Genomic DNA, 14,711 nt, shown 5'->3' on the forward strand with positions numbered 1-14,711 from the left:
GCGCGCCTGAATATAATAATACCACACACTGTAAAACACCACATACACACAGCCCCCTGTACATAGTGCCACACATAGCCCCTGTAGATATTACACACCCCCATAGATATCGCCATACACAGCCCCCTATATATATCACACATCCCCCCCCGTAGAGAGCGTTACACACAGCCCCCTATAGATAGTGCCATACAGCCCCCCTGTAGAGAGCGCCACACAGCCCTCCCCCTCTTGTAAATAGCACCAAAAAGCCCCCCCTATAAAGAGCGCCACACACATACCACTGTGGATAGCACTACACAGCCCCCCTTGTATATAGTGCCACACAGCGCTCCCCCTTGTATATAGTGCCACACAGTGCTCCCCCTTGTATAGTGCCACACAGCGCTCCCCCTTGTATATAGTGCCACACAGCGCTCCCCCTTGTATATAGTGGCACACAGCACTCCCCCTTGTATATAGTGCCACACAGCGCTCCCCCTTGTATATAGTGGCACACAGCGCTCCCCCTTGTATATAGTGCCACAGGGTTATGTACACATTTAAAAACTTTATATTATAATTATATATATATATATATATATATATATATTTATAAGTATGTGTGTGTATCAGTGTGATTGATTGATTTTATTAAAAAATATTTTTACTTTTTGAGATACAGGTGCTTTGTTTCTTGCAGGATCAGTGATACGCAGGATCCACCTCAAATCTATCACATCTAAGATTATAATTTAGCGCAGGGCCCGTTTCACTGATCCCGTCAGTCCTGCTGACCTGACGGATACAGGATACAAAGCAGCTGTATCTCAAAAAGTGAAAATATTTTTTAATAAAACGTAATTACAAAGTTGCACCAAACACATTTTTATTAAAAAAAAAATAAAACCGACGTGATTTTTGCGACGTTTTTTTCCGTAGACAATGCAGGTTTAGTTTTTTATCGTTTTTTACACACCTTTTTTGCAATTTTAGAATTTTTATTCATAAAGTTTGAAAATAATAGTAAAAAAATAAGCTTTTTTACATTTCAGCTATTTTTTTTTTGGTAATATAGTTTTACCCTAAATTAGACCTTTTATTTGGAATCGTCATTGTTTACCGGAAATTTTGATATATTACATGTCTATATTAGGGTAATTGGGTCAGCGCTGGCGTTACAACAATGATTGGCGGGGGGGAACGTTTTTTTTGGGGTGGGTATTTTATGTGTATTTATTATTTAATTTTTTTTTGCACTTTACTTTACTATTTTTTTATTACTGTGGTCTGATCCTCAAAGGTCAAAGAAGACCTTTGGGGAACTTTATATATATTTTTTCTTTTACACCATGCTTTTCCACTGTAACTGGAGCTGCACAGCAGGGAAATCAGCCCTCTCATAGTGACGATTGTCACTAATAGGGCTCTGCTGGGTCTAGTAAGACCCAGCAGCAGTCTGCCACTAACGGCACCCGGCGATCATGTGACCAGTCACATGATCACCGGGAGGAATAGAGACAGCGCCGCTGCTGCTGTCTCTATTCCTGTACACAGCGCGCATTCAGCGCTGTGTACAAGTCATCAGAGAAGACAAGCAGCGAAAGCTGCTTCTATCCTCTCCTCAGGGTCCCCGGCAGTCACTGACAGCCGGAGACCCGACATTCAGCTGCCCGATCGCGCGGGCAGCAAGTTAAAACCCGAGCCATAGAAAGTCTATGGCTCGGGTTTTAACGACCCGTTCCTGACCGCTGGCCGTAAAAATACAGCCAGCGGTCGGGAACCAGTTGGGCAGGAGGTTAAGCCAACTAACCTCAGCGCCGGTGACCGCCCGCCCGGCTCTTCTCTTGCTGCTTTGGAGCAACAGAACAGCCGTCCGTCGCTGTTCTGTTACTCAATGGCGGCGGCCCGCACTTGTCAGGGAGGCGTGTCCTACCGGCCAATTCCCTGTTCCTCCTCCTCATCTTCGGCAGTTAGCAGCGCTAGCGCGCTGAATATATTTATAAGATGATGTGCGGTTCGGGCTGCCATGGGCCCCCTGGAAGCCTCGGGCCCCGGGCGGCCGCCCGAATCGCCCATACGATAATCCGCCACTGAGACTGGCGTTTTATACGCCAGCCTTAATAAAGAGTTTACAGGATGTGACACACTTATTAGGAGGTGAACGTCTCTTAATGAATGTTTAGCCTGATTGGAGAGGGGGAAGGTCCGGGGTCCGGTATGGGCCTCTACCTTGTTACGCCCCACAGAGTGAACTCTACGCCAGCCAGGAGCCTTATTCCGCTATCATTTACACCAGCTTCTGGGGTCAATTATAGTAAATAATTCCCTATATAGAAAAATAATTCCCCACCATGTAACTCTGCTACCTGTCAACTGAAAAGTCATCCACAAGAGGGAAAAATGTTTCCCCATGGCGAAAAACCAGAAAGAGTCACTTGGGAATTACACATGACGGGGGAATTTTTTTCCCTCTGACAGATGACTTTTGAGTTGACAGGTAGCAGAGTTACATGATGGAGAATTATTGACCATTTTTTTTTTTTTGCAGCGCAGGGGAGAAAATAGAAAACGGAAGAATACTGTATGTGAGTTTTTTTTAGTTTTTTATATTGCTCATTTATTTTATTTTTTTCAGGTGTAGCTGGACCCTTTGGACTTTGTCGTATATTTGTTGGACTATTGCGATAATCTATGTTTTTAAAAAAAAAACAAAAAAAAAAAAAAACGAAAATTAAAAGGGCTGCGTGGTGGAGTTTTTATTTCCAATTTTTTTTTCTAATGTCTGTGTTTTATATTGCATTGCGCCTTAGTAAAGGCCACTGTCTGGTTGACAGCATCCATTACTGAGGCCGGGCTTAGTGTTACCCAGTAAAAAGGATGCAAATAACCCCCATTATTACCCCGGTACCCATCACCACCATGGGTACAGGGAAGAGCCGGGTACAATCCAGTACCCGACCATCTGAAGCGATGGCCGGGCAATGGGGCAGCCGCAGGCTGGTATCATCGGGCTAGAAAGGGCCAAGAACTGTATCAGCTGTATCCTGGGTCTCCTAAGTGGCCCATCGATGCAGCACTATCAGCCAGTGGAGCTGCTAAGGTCTTAGAACATCAGGGGCACAAGCCCCAAGACATGTTTTACCCCCCAGAAAATGTAGATTTGACAGCATATCTATAGGACTATGACCCCTATAGCTATGCCACTGGATAGGGTTATATACAGGGCCCAACAGACAGTATCACACGTGATAAGATTGGATACAGCGGCTCTGCAGACAGTATCACACATGATAGGCTGAGATAAAGGGAACAGCAGACAGTATCACACATGATAAGATTGGATACAGCGGCTCAGCAGACAGTATCACACATGATAGGCTTAGATACAGTCCATGGCCCAGGCAGACAGTACAGCACATGGTAGTAGGCTGTGTTCACACTGAGTTTTTTGCAGGAGGAAAATTCCTCCTGCATTAACTGCTCCAGACGTTTTTTGCACAGTGGTTTGACAAAAACTCGTCAAGGTGTTTTTTTTACCCTTTCTGACTGATTGAAATGAGGTTTTGGAGGCGGAAACCACCTAAGGATGGGTCATGACGCTTCTTTTTACCGCGACGCAGTTTTTTTACTCGCGGTAAAAAACCTTGTCTAACTCCCATTGAAATTCAATGGGAGGCATTTTCGGGAGTTTTTTGACGAGTTTTGCAGAGCGGTTTCCGCGCCAAAAAACTCTGTGTGAACAAGGCCTTAGATACAGGGCCCCAGCAGGTATCTGTGAGTTATTCACTAGCATTTGGTGACATCCACTCAAGCCATTTTGCCTGGCACAGGTCTTTACAGATGTATCTCCATATGACGGCCTCCTGGATACCAACCGGCCACCTGGTATATTGATGACTGTACACAGGAAGGTGTCATCACCCTCTGAACTACGGACATCTGCAGAAAGCGGCTACAACCAGTGAACTGCTCACATCTGTGACCAACAACCCCTTCTACGTAGACTCCACCAGGAGTTCCCTTATCCATTAGATGTTACTCCCACTGGCTGGTTCCAGAATACAACAGCGACTGTAGCGGCAGCATCGTTCCGCTGAGCTCCTCCGAGTTGCCTTCTTTCTTCCACATCTGGTGAGCACAGGTCCCTTGTGGCCCTCACATCCCCTTCTTTCTAACTAACCACCTCAGGAGAGTTTTAGGCCTCTTTCACACGACAGTGAAAAACGGCCATGTGATGGCCGTCCTTTTAACGGCTTTCACATGGCCGTTTTCAGAACAATGATGTTCTATGGGTGCATTCACACGGCCGTTTTTTTAACGGCCCGTGAATAATGGCCGTCAAAAAATAGGACATGTCCTATTTTTGGCCGTTTTAACGGCCTGACGGCCCCCATAGAAGTCAATGGATCCGTTTTTAACGGCTGTCAATACATGTAACAACCGTTAAAAACGGATCTGTTACATGGGGACTGGCAACGGAACTACTAGTTCCCTTGCTGGCTATCGTTGGCATACTCACGTTTGTGGCGCTTCTTCAGGTGTGGTCACTCGTCTGTGGTCACTCGGGTTTGAAGGTGCCTCGATGACGTCACCGCCCCGTCGCACTGCCTTGCCAGATCCCGTGCAGACGAGTGACCACAAGTGAAGAAGAGGAGAGACGGCGCTGCACCCGTGAGTATGTGGCACGATCTATAGGCAGGCTGGTGTGGCATCTACAGGGAGGCTGGTGTGGCATCATGTACAGGGAGGCTGGTGTGGCATTTACAGGGAGGCTGGTGTGGCATCTACAGGGAGGCTGGTGTGGCATCTACAGGGAGGCTGGTGTGGCATCTACAAGGAGGCTGGTGTGGCATCTACAAGGAGGCTGGTGTGGCATCTACAGGGAGGCTGGTGTGGCATCTACAAGGAGGCTGGTGTGGCATCTACAAGGAGGCTGGTGTGGCATCTACAAGGAGGCTGGTGTGCCATCTACAGGGAGGCTGGTGTGGCATCTACAGGGAGGCTGGTGTGGCATCTACAAGGAGGCTGGTGTGGCATCTACAAGGTGGCTGGTGTGGCATCTACAAGGAGGCTGGTGTGGCATCTACAGGGAGGCTGGTGTGGCATCTACAGGGAGGCTGGTGTGGCATCTACAAGGAGGCTGGTGTGGCATCTACAAGGAGGCTGGTGTAGCATCTACAGGGAGGCTGGTGTGGCACGATCTACAGGGAGGCTGGTGTGGCACGATCTACAGGGAGGCTGGTGTGGCACGATCTACAGGGAGGCTGGTGTGGCATCATCTACAGGGAGGCGTGTGGCATCATCTACATGGAGGCGTGTGGCATCATCTACAGGGAGGCGTGTGGCATCATCTACAGGGAGGCGTGTGGCATCATCTACAGGGAGGCGTGTGGCATCATCTACAGGGGGCGTGTGGCATCATATACAGGGAGGCGTGTGGCATCATCTACAGGGAGGCGTGTGGCATCATATACAGGGAGGCGTGTGGCATCATATACAGGGAGGCGTGTGGCATCATATACAGGGAGGCGTGTGGCATCATATACAGGGAGGCGTGTGGCATCATATACAGGGAGGCGTGTGGCATCATATACAGGGAGGCTGTAAATAGTGTCTAGGTGAACATGTGACCTTCCTTTGGTTGTTTTCAGGGGGTTGGGACAAAAAAAGCCTGACCAATGAAATTCATCAGTTTTTTTAACGGCCATGAAAAACTGATGCAAAATGGATGTCAAACGGCCATTAAAAACGGACAGATGGACTTGAAATGGATGAAAATTTAGAGACAAACTGATGCAAAATGGCCATGAAAAACTGACAGTTGATCAGTTTTAAATGGACATTTTTTTTCACTGTCGTGTGAATAAGGCCTAACTGCGTCTCTTTTTTAGAATCGGTCACACAACGGCCTCCCAAAACCAGGGTGTAGTTTAACCTACAGGTATTTCCAAGCCAGGCCTATAGAGACTACTAGTAGGTGCGCTCCTTTAGTGGTGCTTACACCGAACGTTTTGCACTAACATTATACAGTGCGTTGGAAAAACTATTTGCCCCTTACTTGAATTCTAATTTTTTGATAATTTGTCCCATGTAAATGTTTCACATCATCCAACCTATTTTAATTCCATTCCATTTAATGAGAATAATTAAAAACCTATTTTGCCTATGTGATCAAGTAATTGCCCCCCTAAAGCGAACAACTGGTTGCGCCAGCCTTGGTGGTAACAACTGCAATCAAACGTTTGCGATAACTTGCGATGAGTCTTTTACATCTCTGTGGAGGAATTTTGGCGCGCTCGTCTTTGCAGAATTGTTTTTATTTGGTTACATTGGAGGGTTTTCGAGCATGAAGTGCCAATTTAAGGTTTTGCCACAGCATCTCAATGGGATTCAAGTCAGGACTTTGACTCGGCCACCTCAAATTCTTAATTTTGTTTCTGTTGACCCATTCAGAGGTGGACTGTCTTGTGGACTTCGGATCTTTGTCCTGCCCCTTGGTGCTGCAGCTAATCTGTGCTCCTGGGGGAGAGGCTCTAAGCAAAACTATTCTCCTTCCTACTCTGGCAGCTGACAACAGTGCTTTATTTTCACAGCAGAAGGAGTCTCCAAAGCTATACCGACATGGAACTGCAGAGGCTCCGCTCCTTTCCTGACAAGCAGGAATGAAAGCTATTTCTATTGGCTGATCTGCAGGTATCAGAAGATTACAATGCAGAGACAAGGTTGTGGGGAGAGTGACTGTGCATGCATGTCCACCAGCATTGAGCTAAGTAGGTGGACGTGCACATTGCTATACACTTTGAACACCCGGAGGCGCCATAAATATGTAAGGTAAATTTCATAAATCTCCACTGGATCATTTTTTTTTTAACAGTAAATGGAAAACATAATTTTTTTAATGATCTTTACAATGTATATGATATTTAATAATGGGACCACTACGTTAAGGGTCTAAAAGTAGTCATGGCGACGTGTCCCTGTATTGTCCAGCAGCCCGGCCTCCTGGGATGACGTTTCATCTCATGTGACTGCTGCAGCCTGTGATTGGCGTCATGAAACGTCATCCGAGGAGGCCGGCCTGGATGGAGAAGTATATAAAACGGGTAAGTTTAAGCTTTTCTTTTGTTTCAGCTATTCCGTCGCAAAAAAACGCAACATTTGAGATTTGTCGCAAGTTTTACCTCCGCATTGAATTAAATGGGGAAAACCCGCAAGAAAAAAACAGCAATTTCACAGCATAATGCTGCGGATTCATATAAATCCGATTGTTCAAATCTCATTCCCTCTACTGCTACTGCATTAGGCCTCATGCACATGGACTTCTATTGGCCACGGGAACCTTCCCGTTTACTTACAGGAAGGTGCCCGAGCCGTTGAATAATATAGAACATGTCCTATTTCGGGCTGTAATAACAGCACGGGCAGCCCATAGAAGTCTATGGGGCTCCCTTAATTACGGGTGGCTACGTGTGTGCAATCACGGGAGCGTTGCTAGGCGACATCAGGGGATAGTCACTGTCCAGGGTGCTGAAAGAGTTAACTGATCGGCAGTAACTCTTTCAGCACCCGGGACAGTGACTACAGGAGTTAATAGTATTAAAAGTTAACTTACCCAGAACTCCCTGCTGCTTGCTCCAGTCCGGCCTCCAGGGATGACGTTTCATCCCATGTGACTGCTGCAGCCAATCACAGGCCAATCACAGGCTGCAGCGGTCACATGGACTGCCGCGTCATCCAGGGAGGACGAACTGGATGTATTTACGGGCACGGGTCCGTAAATACTGGTGGAATATGAGTCAAATACGTGTAACATAGGACCCGTATTTACGCCAGTATTTACGGGAGGAAAAAAATACGTTCGTGTGCATGAGGCCTTAGGCTGCAGATTTTACGCAATGAAATACGTTGCGAAAAATCTGCAGTATTTATTCTACTAAATGTCTATCCTCAATAGACCGAGATGTGATCCTTAAAAAGTTGTGGTGTAAAGGGGAAATTCGCGTAATAAAGTAAAAAAATAATGTTATTCTCAGACTGTAAAAGAGATCAAAAGCTGAGAGGGTCTTTTTGGAGGTAAAAAGATAACAAAAACGTTGAGTTTTCACTTATATACCCGACGCAGCTAAGAATTATCCATAGAGGTCAGACAGTCGTCTTAGGAGATCCAGTCCTTAGTTACAGCTTGTGACTAATATTTTTGAAACATACATCGAATAATAGCTGGTTTCTGCCGGACAGCTGCCTCCTGTAATGTCCGTGGCTGCGGGCTGTCAGTGCCAACCTCCCCCTGACAGCCGCAGCCACGAGTCGGCAAGCGCTGGCCCCAGCCTCCTCCTCAGGAGACGCCAGCTCTTGCATCCACTCACCTCTGCCGTCCCGTAGTGTGCGCGCGCATGCTCGTGCCCGCTCTTAAAGGGGCAGCGCGCGCACCGAACCTCAAGGACGAACTTTGACCCGTGAGTACCCTGGACTATAAGAGGGGTCCAGCCCCCTAGTTCTATGCCTGAGCGTTGTTGTGTTCCCTAGTTTGTTTATGTGATGGCCTCCTAGTGTGTTTCCTGTTCCAGTCCCTGTCCCTATACCCGTTTCCAGTTCGTGTTCCTAGCAATCCATACCTTCCTGGTCTAGCACTGAGCTGTGCCAAAGTCATGCTGTGCTGCATCCACGTCTGATTTGCTTCACCTCGCCTGACGTTCGCCTGCTACCCAAGTCCCAGCCGAGCCTGCCCTGCTGCTGTCTGAGATGCCACAGGTACCTATAGAACTATAGACCCTCACCTGCTCCCTGTTGGCCAGCTGCCTTACCGCCAAGGCGGTACAGCCCAGTGGGTCCACAGACCCTTCGTGACACCTCCATTGTAATGAATGGAAATCCTAAGAGAAGGGGCTTTGCCTTCTAAACTCTCATGGGCGGTTGTGTGGGTGCATCTACTTAGTGACGGAGTGCCCTCCACTTTGCACTAATCAAAGTAGGCACAAGTAGATATCGTAGGTATTAATACCCAGACTGACAAGGGAAGAGTTTGTGTATTTCGTATGTCTATTTTTAGTGAACAGAAAAAGAATATTTCTCGCCCCAAAAAATCTGAACACGTGATTACCAGTTTTCTATAACCCCTTAACACAGAATGACGTCCATACAGCTACGTCGACGGAAAAATAAAAATGTTATGGCTCTTGGAATGCAACGATGGAAGAACCAAAAACAATGCTTGGTCCTTAAAGGGGTTGTCCGGGCACGGGCGGTCTTTAATACGGAGGACCTATGGTCCACAGGATAGGTCCTCAGGATAGGCATGGACATCCGGTGCTCGGAATCAGCCGGAGCCGCTGATCGGTGCCGGGTCTTTATTTATAAAATCTGTTTCCATCTAAGGACGGTGATTTGTCAATTTCCCGTTTAGAGAACATAATCATTCTTTACATCAATGTTCTCCCACAATTGAACATGTCATTTTTGTCTCACTTTTGTGGGATTTTTGATGTATATTAAGACTTGTTTTCTGTGCAAAACATTTTCCACAATCTGAGCAGAAAAACGTCTTCTCTCCAGTGTGCGGCGTCCTTTGATGGATGGTCAGATACGTCTTCAATGAAAAACATTTCCCACATTCGGTGCAAGAGAATGGCTTCTCACCTGTGTGGGTTTTCCCATGGTTGACGAGACTTAGTTTATGAGCAAAGAGCTTCCCGCAATCAGCACATGGATATGGTTTCTCCCCTGTGTGAACCCTCTGGTGTCTTCTAAGTTTTGATCCACTTCGAAAGCATTTTCCGCATTGTCCACATTGGAACGGCTTATCCTCGGTGTGAGTTTTCTTATGTTTATTCAGATAGGATTTTAGTGGAAAACATTTCCCACACTCAGAACATGAACACATATTATTGTCCTTACAATCTGTACTAGGTGAATTGACGCTCAATCTAATAGAAGAACATTCCTGGTGGTCAGAAGAATCGGATGATAAACCTGCACTAACAACCCTTGGAGAAGTGACGTTTTCTCCTGGAGAACCTTGAGTGACGTTGCCGTTGTCCAGTATACAGACTGGAGATAAAAAGAGACATCCTTCCAAAATATTTTTGCTGTCCTCTCCATCTGTGGGAGCAAATGTGAAGATGTTAAATGTAAAGATCTCTTATCAAAGTGTCAGAGTAGAAAGTTATGACAATGATGATAGATGTCACAGCATTTCCAAGGATGGCAGGAGTCCCAAAGATGATGTTTGCTCCTCGTAGCCCCTACCGGACACTTCACACATACCAAGGCTACCTGCTCATGGTTGTTTGTATTTGCATCCTGCAAACAATGGATCCATTGTCCGTTTTTTTGCGGTACGACAGTGTGTCCTCCGCATGCGTCCCGTTTGTTCCATAGGTTTGACTTGAATGGTCGAGACCGAGCCACAAATACTGACAGGAACAGGACCTGCTCTGAGTTTTGTGGCCCGGTCCCACTCAAGGATCTGTGAAGAACATGGCAGTGTGCACGGAGCCATAGAAATGAAGGGGTCAGTCTGCCGTCCGTTACAATACGGATAGCACACTGATGAGAAGAACGGTCATCTGCATGTAGCCAAGGAGAGTTCATAAAAAGGGATTGTTTTAGTCACTGAACAGTTTGTGGTTGTCGCTCACCTGGGTAGATATTGTTAGAAGTTTCTTCCTTATTGCACTTTTGATCCTCCCACACATACGCCTTGTATCCTCCGTCTACATTCTCAACTTTAATATGAATATTTCCCTAAACACTCACAAAAAATATTACAAATTATTTCCTCAGTTAATGAGCTGAAATGTAACAAATTATTAGGTAATATTGGCAAAGCATGAAGTGCACATTCACCTTTATGGGATTTGACGAGACTTTGGTTCCACCTACGTGATGACCCTCTGGGACGTTGTGATATTCCTGTGGACAATCCCAGGAAAACACAGAACTGGGACATCTCTCTGATGGATTTCTCTTACTGGATATACCTGTAGGAGACACATACAGTGGAAGACATTGTTTATATGTAGTTATCAGGTGATGGGTGTATCTTGTGGACTGTCAAAAATGCTCTCCTCTTACCCGGTGATGGGGTCTGGTGGTCCTCCATCATGACGTCCCTGTACAGATCCCTCTTACCCGGTGATGTGAGGGGCTGGTGGTCCTCCATCATGACGTCCCTGTACAGATCCCTCTTACCCGGTGGTGCACGGATCCGGTGGTCCTCCATCATGACGTCCTTGTACAGATCCCTCTTACCCAGTGATGTGAGGGGCTGGTGCTCCTCCATCATGACGTCCCTGCACAGATCCCTCTTACCCGGTGATGTGAGGGGCTGGTGGTCCTCCATCATGACGTCCCTGTACAGATCCCTCTTACCCGGTGGTGCACGGATCCGGTGGTCCTCCATCATGACGTCCTTGTACAGATCCCTCTTACCCAGTGATGTGAGGGGCTGGTGCTCCTCCATCATGACGTCCCTGCACAGATCCCTCTTACCCGGTGATGTGAGGGGCTGGTGGTCCTCCATCATGACGTCCCTGTACAGATCCCTCTTACCCGGTGGTGCACGGATCCGGTGGTCCTCCATCATGACGTCCTTGTACAGATCCCTCTTACCCGGTGATGTGAGGGGCTGGTGCTCCTCCATCATGACGTCCCTGCACAGATCCCTCTTACCCGGTGATGTGAGGGGCCGGTGGTCCTCCATCATGACGTCCTTGTACAGATCCCTCTTACCCGGTGATGTGAGGGGCTGGTGGTCCTCCATCATGGCGTCCCTGTACAGATCCTTGTGTTCTTCTATATACTCCCACTCCTCCATGGAGAAATAGACGGTGACATCCTGACACCTTATAGGAACCTGACACACAATGAGACAGTCATCACCCCGACACCTTCATAGCGTTACTATATAATGTCCCAGCATTCCCGGTAGTCCTCACCTCTCCAGTCAGCACATGAATGATCTTGTTGGTGAGTTCTAGGATCTTCTGCTCGTTGTTTCTCTTAGGTATCAGTGAAGGCTCCGTGATGGTACTGGTCCATCCTCCAGACATGTAGGGACATCTTTAACCAAACAAAGAAAGGATCATGGAGTCTATAAGTCAAAATGTATAAATATATAATCTTTTTATTGCACAACAAAATTATACAGGTAGTAAATATAAGTTTCTAAAAATGAATCACAAATAAAAGCATGGCCGCCAAACAAGAGTCAATTATTCACCAAAAGAAGTCATATTGTTATGAACTTATTGGATTACACCTCAAGACGAAAATGCATATAGCATGGTGTGAATATGGTAAGATATACTGGCTACGAAATGAGGTGTTCTACTGTTTAGGAATGGATAGGAAGGATGTTAGTACCATACATTGGAATTAAAGTTGTAACAAGACCAATGAGGAATATTGTATCCGAAATAGAGCTCATACATTAGTAAATACTAAGTGTGATTAATATATAGAGAGCAACAAGAACAGCGAGCGATGAATAACAGAGTACTAACCCATGTGGCTGAGACTCAGAGAATGGCGACCGGCCCCAACGCGTTTCGGCTTCCGCCTATCTATCAGAAGTTTAGTCCAGATGGGCCTGAGCTGTCTATACGTGTCTGCAGGAACATGATCAAAAGATGGTCTCTTGGTTATGGCCATGTCAACTTCCAGCAGACGGTGAGTAATGGTCATTACATTGTGATATGTACCCGGTAATGTAATAAGGGGCGCTCTTCCACACCTCTGGGTCACACTCAATCTCCCATACATGGGTAAGTGCATCTATCGGACCTAACTTGGCTTTATGCCGTTTTTCCAAGGCACCAATCACTTAGAGTTGTTACAGGCCTTTTGAGTTAGGCATTTTGTCCATCCTTGCACTGCTTACATTTCAATTTACTCCTATTTGATGCACCCTGTGTTGGAGCTACATTAACTGTGCATACCATTAGTGTATTGTATATATGTACTGCTATCAATGTATACATCTGTGATCCGTACAAGGATTTATTTTAGATTCTCTGTCTATGTCATTTAGTGTATTTTATGTTATCAATAAAGATGTTTAATTCTTTCATATGTTGATATGTATGGACTCTTTTTTCTCTTGTTTATCATGTATTGTTAGAGTCCTTATCTCTAATTATTTATATGGGTGGTTGAGATTTGTCTCCCACCTTGACACGCATTTGTCCTGTGAGACTTCTTGTCTAATTAATAGTGCTTCATACACTGTATAGCGGCCGTGCTGCAGAACTGCAGCTCCAGTCACATTCACGGCCGCTATACTGTGAGCCATCTGCTTCCGGAACGGACCCCCATCAATGATATACCGATGACCTATCCTATAGAAAGGTCATCAGTATGAAAAACCGCCCCCTGCCCGGACAACCCCTTTAATTCTGGAGCACTGAACTCTCTTTAGCCGTGGGAACCTTCCAGTATTACACTTGGAGATCTCTGACCAAAAATGGAGCCAACTCAACGTTCTGTAAACAAGTCAACTTTATGGTCCAGTCAGGTAATGTCCTTGTCAGAGGTTATAATGTTGTCGGTCATTATAATGCCTGAACTGAAGTGTCCACATCTCACCTGACCCAGCTCCTCTCCAGACACTGATACCTTCAACATGCTCAGAACTGACGCTGTGCCGAGAAAATCCTGACAATCCACCAAAAACTTTCACCAAATATTTTTTATCAATGCCAGATTAGGGGCCGTTCACATATGACCGTTGCTCCTGTCAGTTTCCCTCCGGCGTGTTGCAGAACAGCCGGAGTGAAACTAATGCTAGAACGGATCCCATAGCTTTCTATGTGATCTGTCCTGGCACAGGGAACACCAGTTGTGGCTCCGTACAGTGATAGACCAGTGCAGGAACCAGGATCCAAAAACGTTACCTGCAGTGTTTTTTGGTCTGGCTCCCAGGATGTCCGGCGCCGTATCCAATCTATTTTAACAGTGGCCTGATGAAGACCAGGTGCTGCCGCATCCACCTACCAGCAGCACCTGGCGGAAAGGTGGCCGGGGGTATGTCCCGCTGTCAACTGTATCTGCATCCTCAGGACGCAGATAGAGTTGAACCCAATTCTGAAGAACCATCAGCTCCCTGCTTCAGAATTAGTTCAGAGCGGAGAAGCAGAGGGAGCTCCTCCGCTTGCTGAGGACTCTCTGGCCACAGCGCTACCTACGGGGAAGCCCTTGACGTCACTGTCCATATATGGACAGTGACGTCAGTGGCTACGGATTGTCCGGAATCCCCATTGCCGATGATCTTGGCTCCAAGAGGAAACCCCTGAGGTTAATGTCCACATTTGGACATTGGCCAGGGATTCCGCTCCAGGAGGAGATCCCTGACGTCAGAGTCGGTAAGGGGATTCCACTCAAGGATTAGACACTGATGTCACTGTCCATATATGGACAGTGGCGTCAGGGGGTCCTTCTTGAGGCAATCCCCGGCCACAGCATTGGTAATGCTGCGGCCGGGGACTCCGTTTAGGGAGTAACCCCTGACTCCACTGTCCATGTATGCTAGAGGGAGCTTGAGTGGCGCTATCTACAGGAGAAAGGGGGTAGTGCTATATGTATCCGGTGCTATCTACAGGGGGGCGCTGTGTGGCACAATCTACAGTGGGCGCTGTGTGGCGTTATCTACAGGGGGGTGTGGCATTATCTACAGGAGGGGTGTGACATTTTCAGACCCTAGATGACCTTTTTGGTGGACCATTGTGGTAAAA

The 14,711-nt window shown here is 46.7% G+C and overlaps 1 protein-coding gene across 1 annotated transcript; it reads right to left on the bottom strand.

The window, feature by feature from the left end:
• Window positions 1–10,563: 10,563 nt before the first annotated feature.
• LOC142663342 (uncharacterized) lies at window positions 10,564–12,071 on the bottom strand. Its single transcript, XM_075841950.1, has 2 exons — window positions 11,919–12,071; window positions 10,564–11,836 (listed from the first exon to the last, which is right to left on the bottom strand). The coding sequence occupies exons 1-2, from the start codon at window positions 12,030–12,032 to the stop codon at window positions 10,994–10,996; spliced, it is 957 nt and encodes a 318-aa protein (XP_075698065.1). The 5' UTR covers window positions 12,033–12,071; the 3' UTR covers window positions 10,564–10,993.
• Between the last annotated feature and the right edge of the window lie 2,640 nt (window positions 12,072–14,711).

The sequence above is a fragment of the Rhinoderma darwinii genome, chromosome 11, assembly GCF_050947455.1.
Source record: "Rhinoderma darwinii isolate aRhiDar2 chromosome 11, aRhiDar2.hap1, whole genome shotgun sequence".
Taxonomy (NCBI): domain Eukaryota; kingdom Metazoa; phylum Chordata; class Amphibia; order Anura; family Rhinodermatidae; genus Rhinoderma; species Rhinoderma darwinii.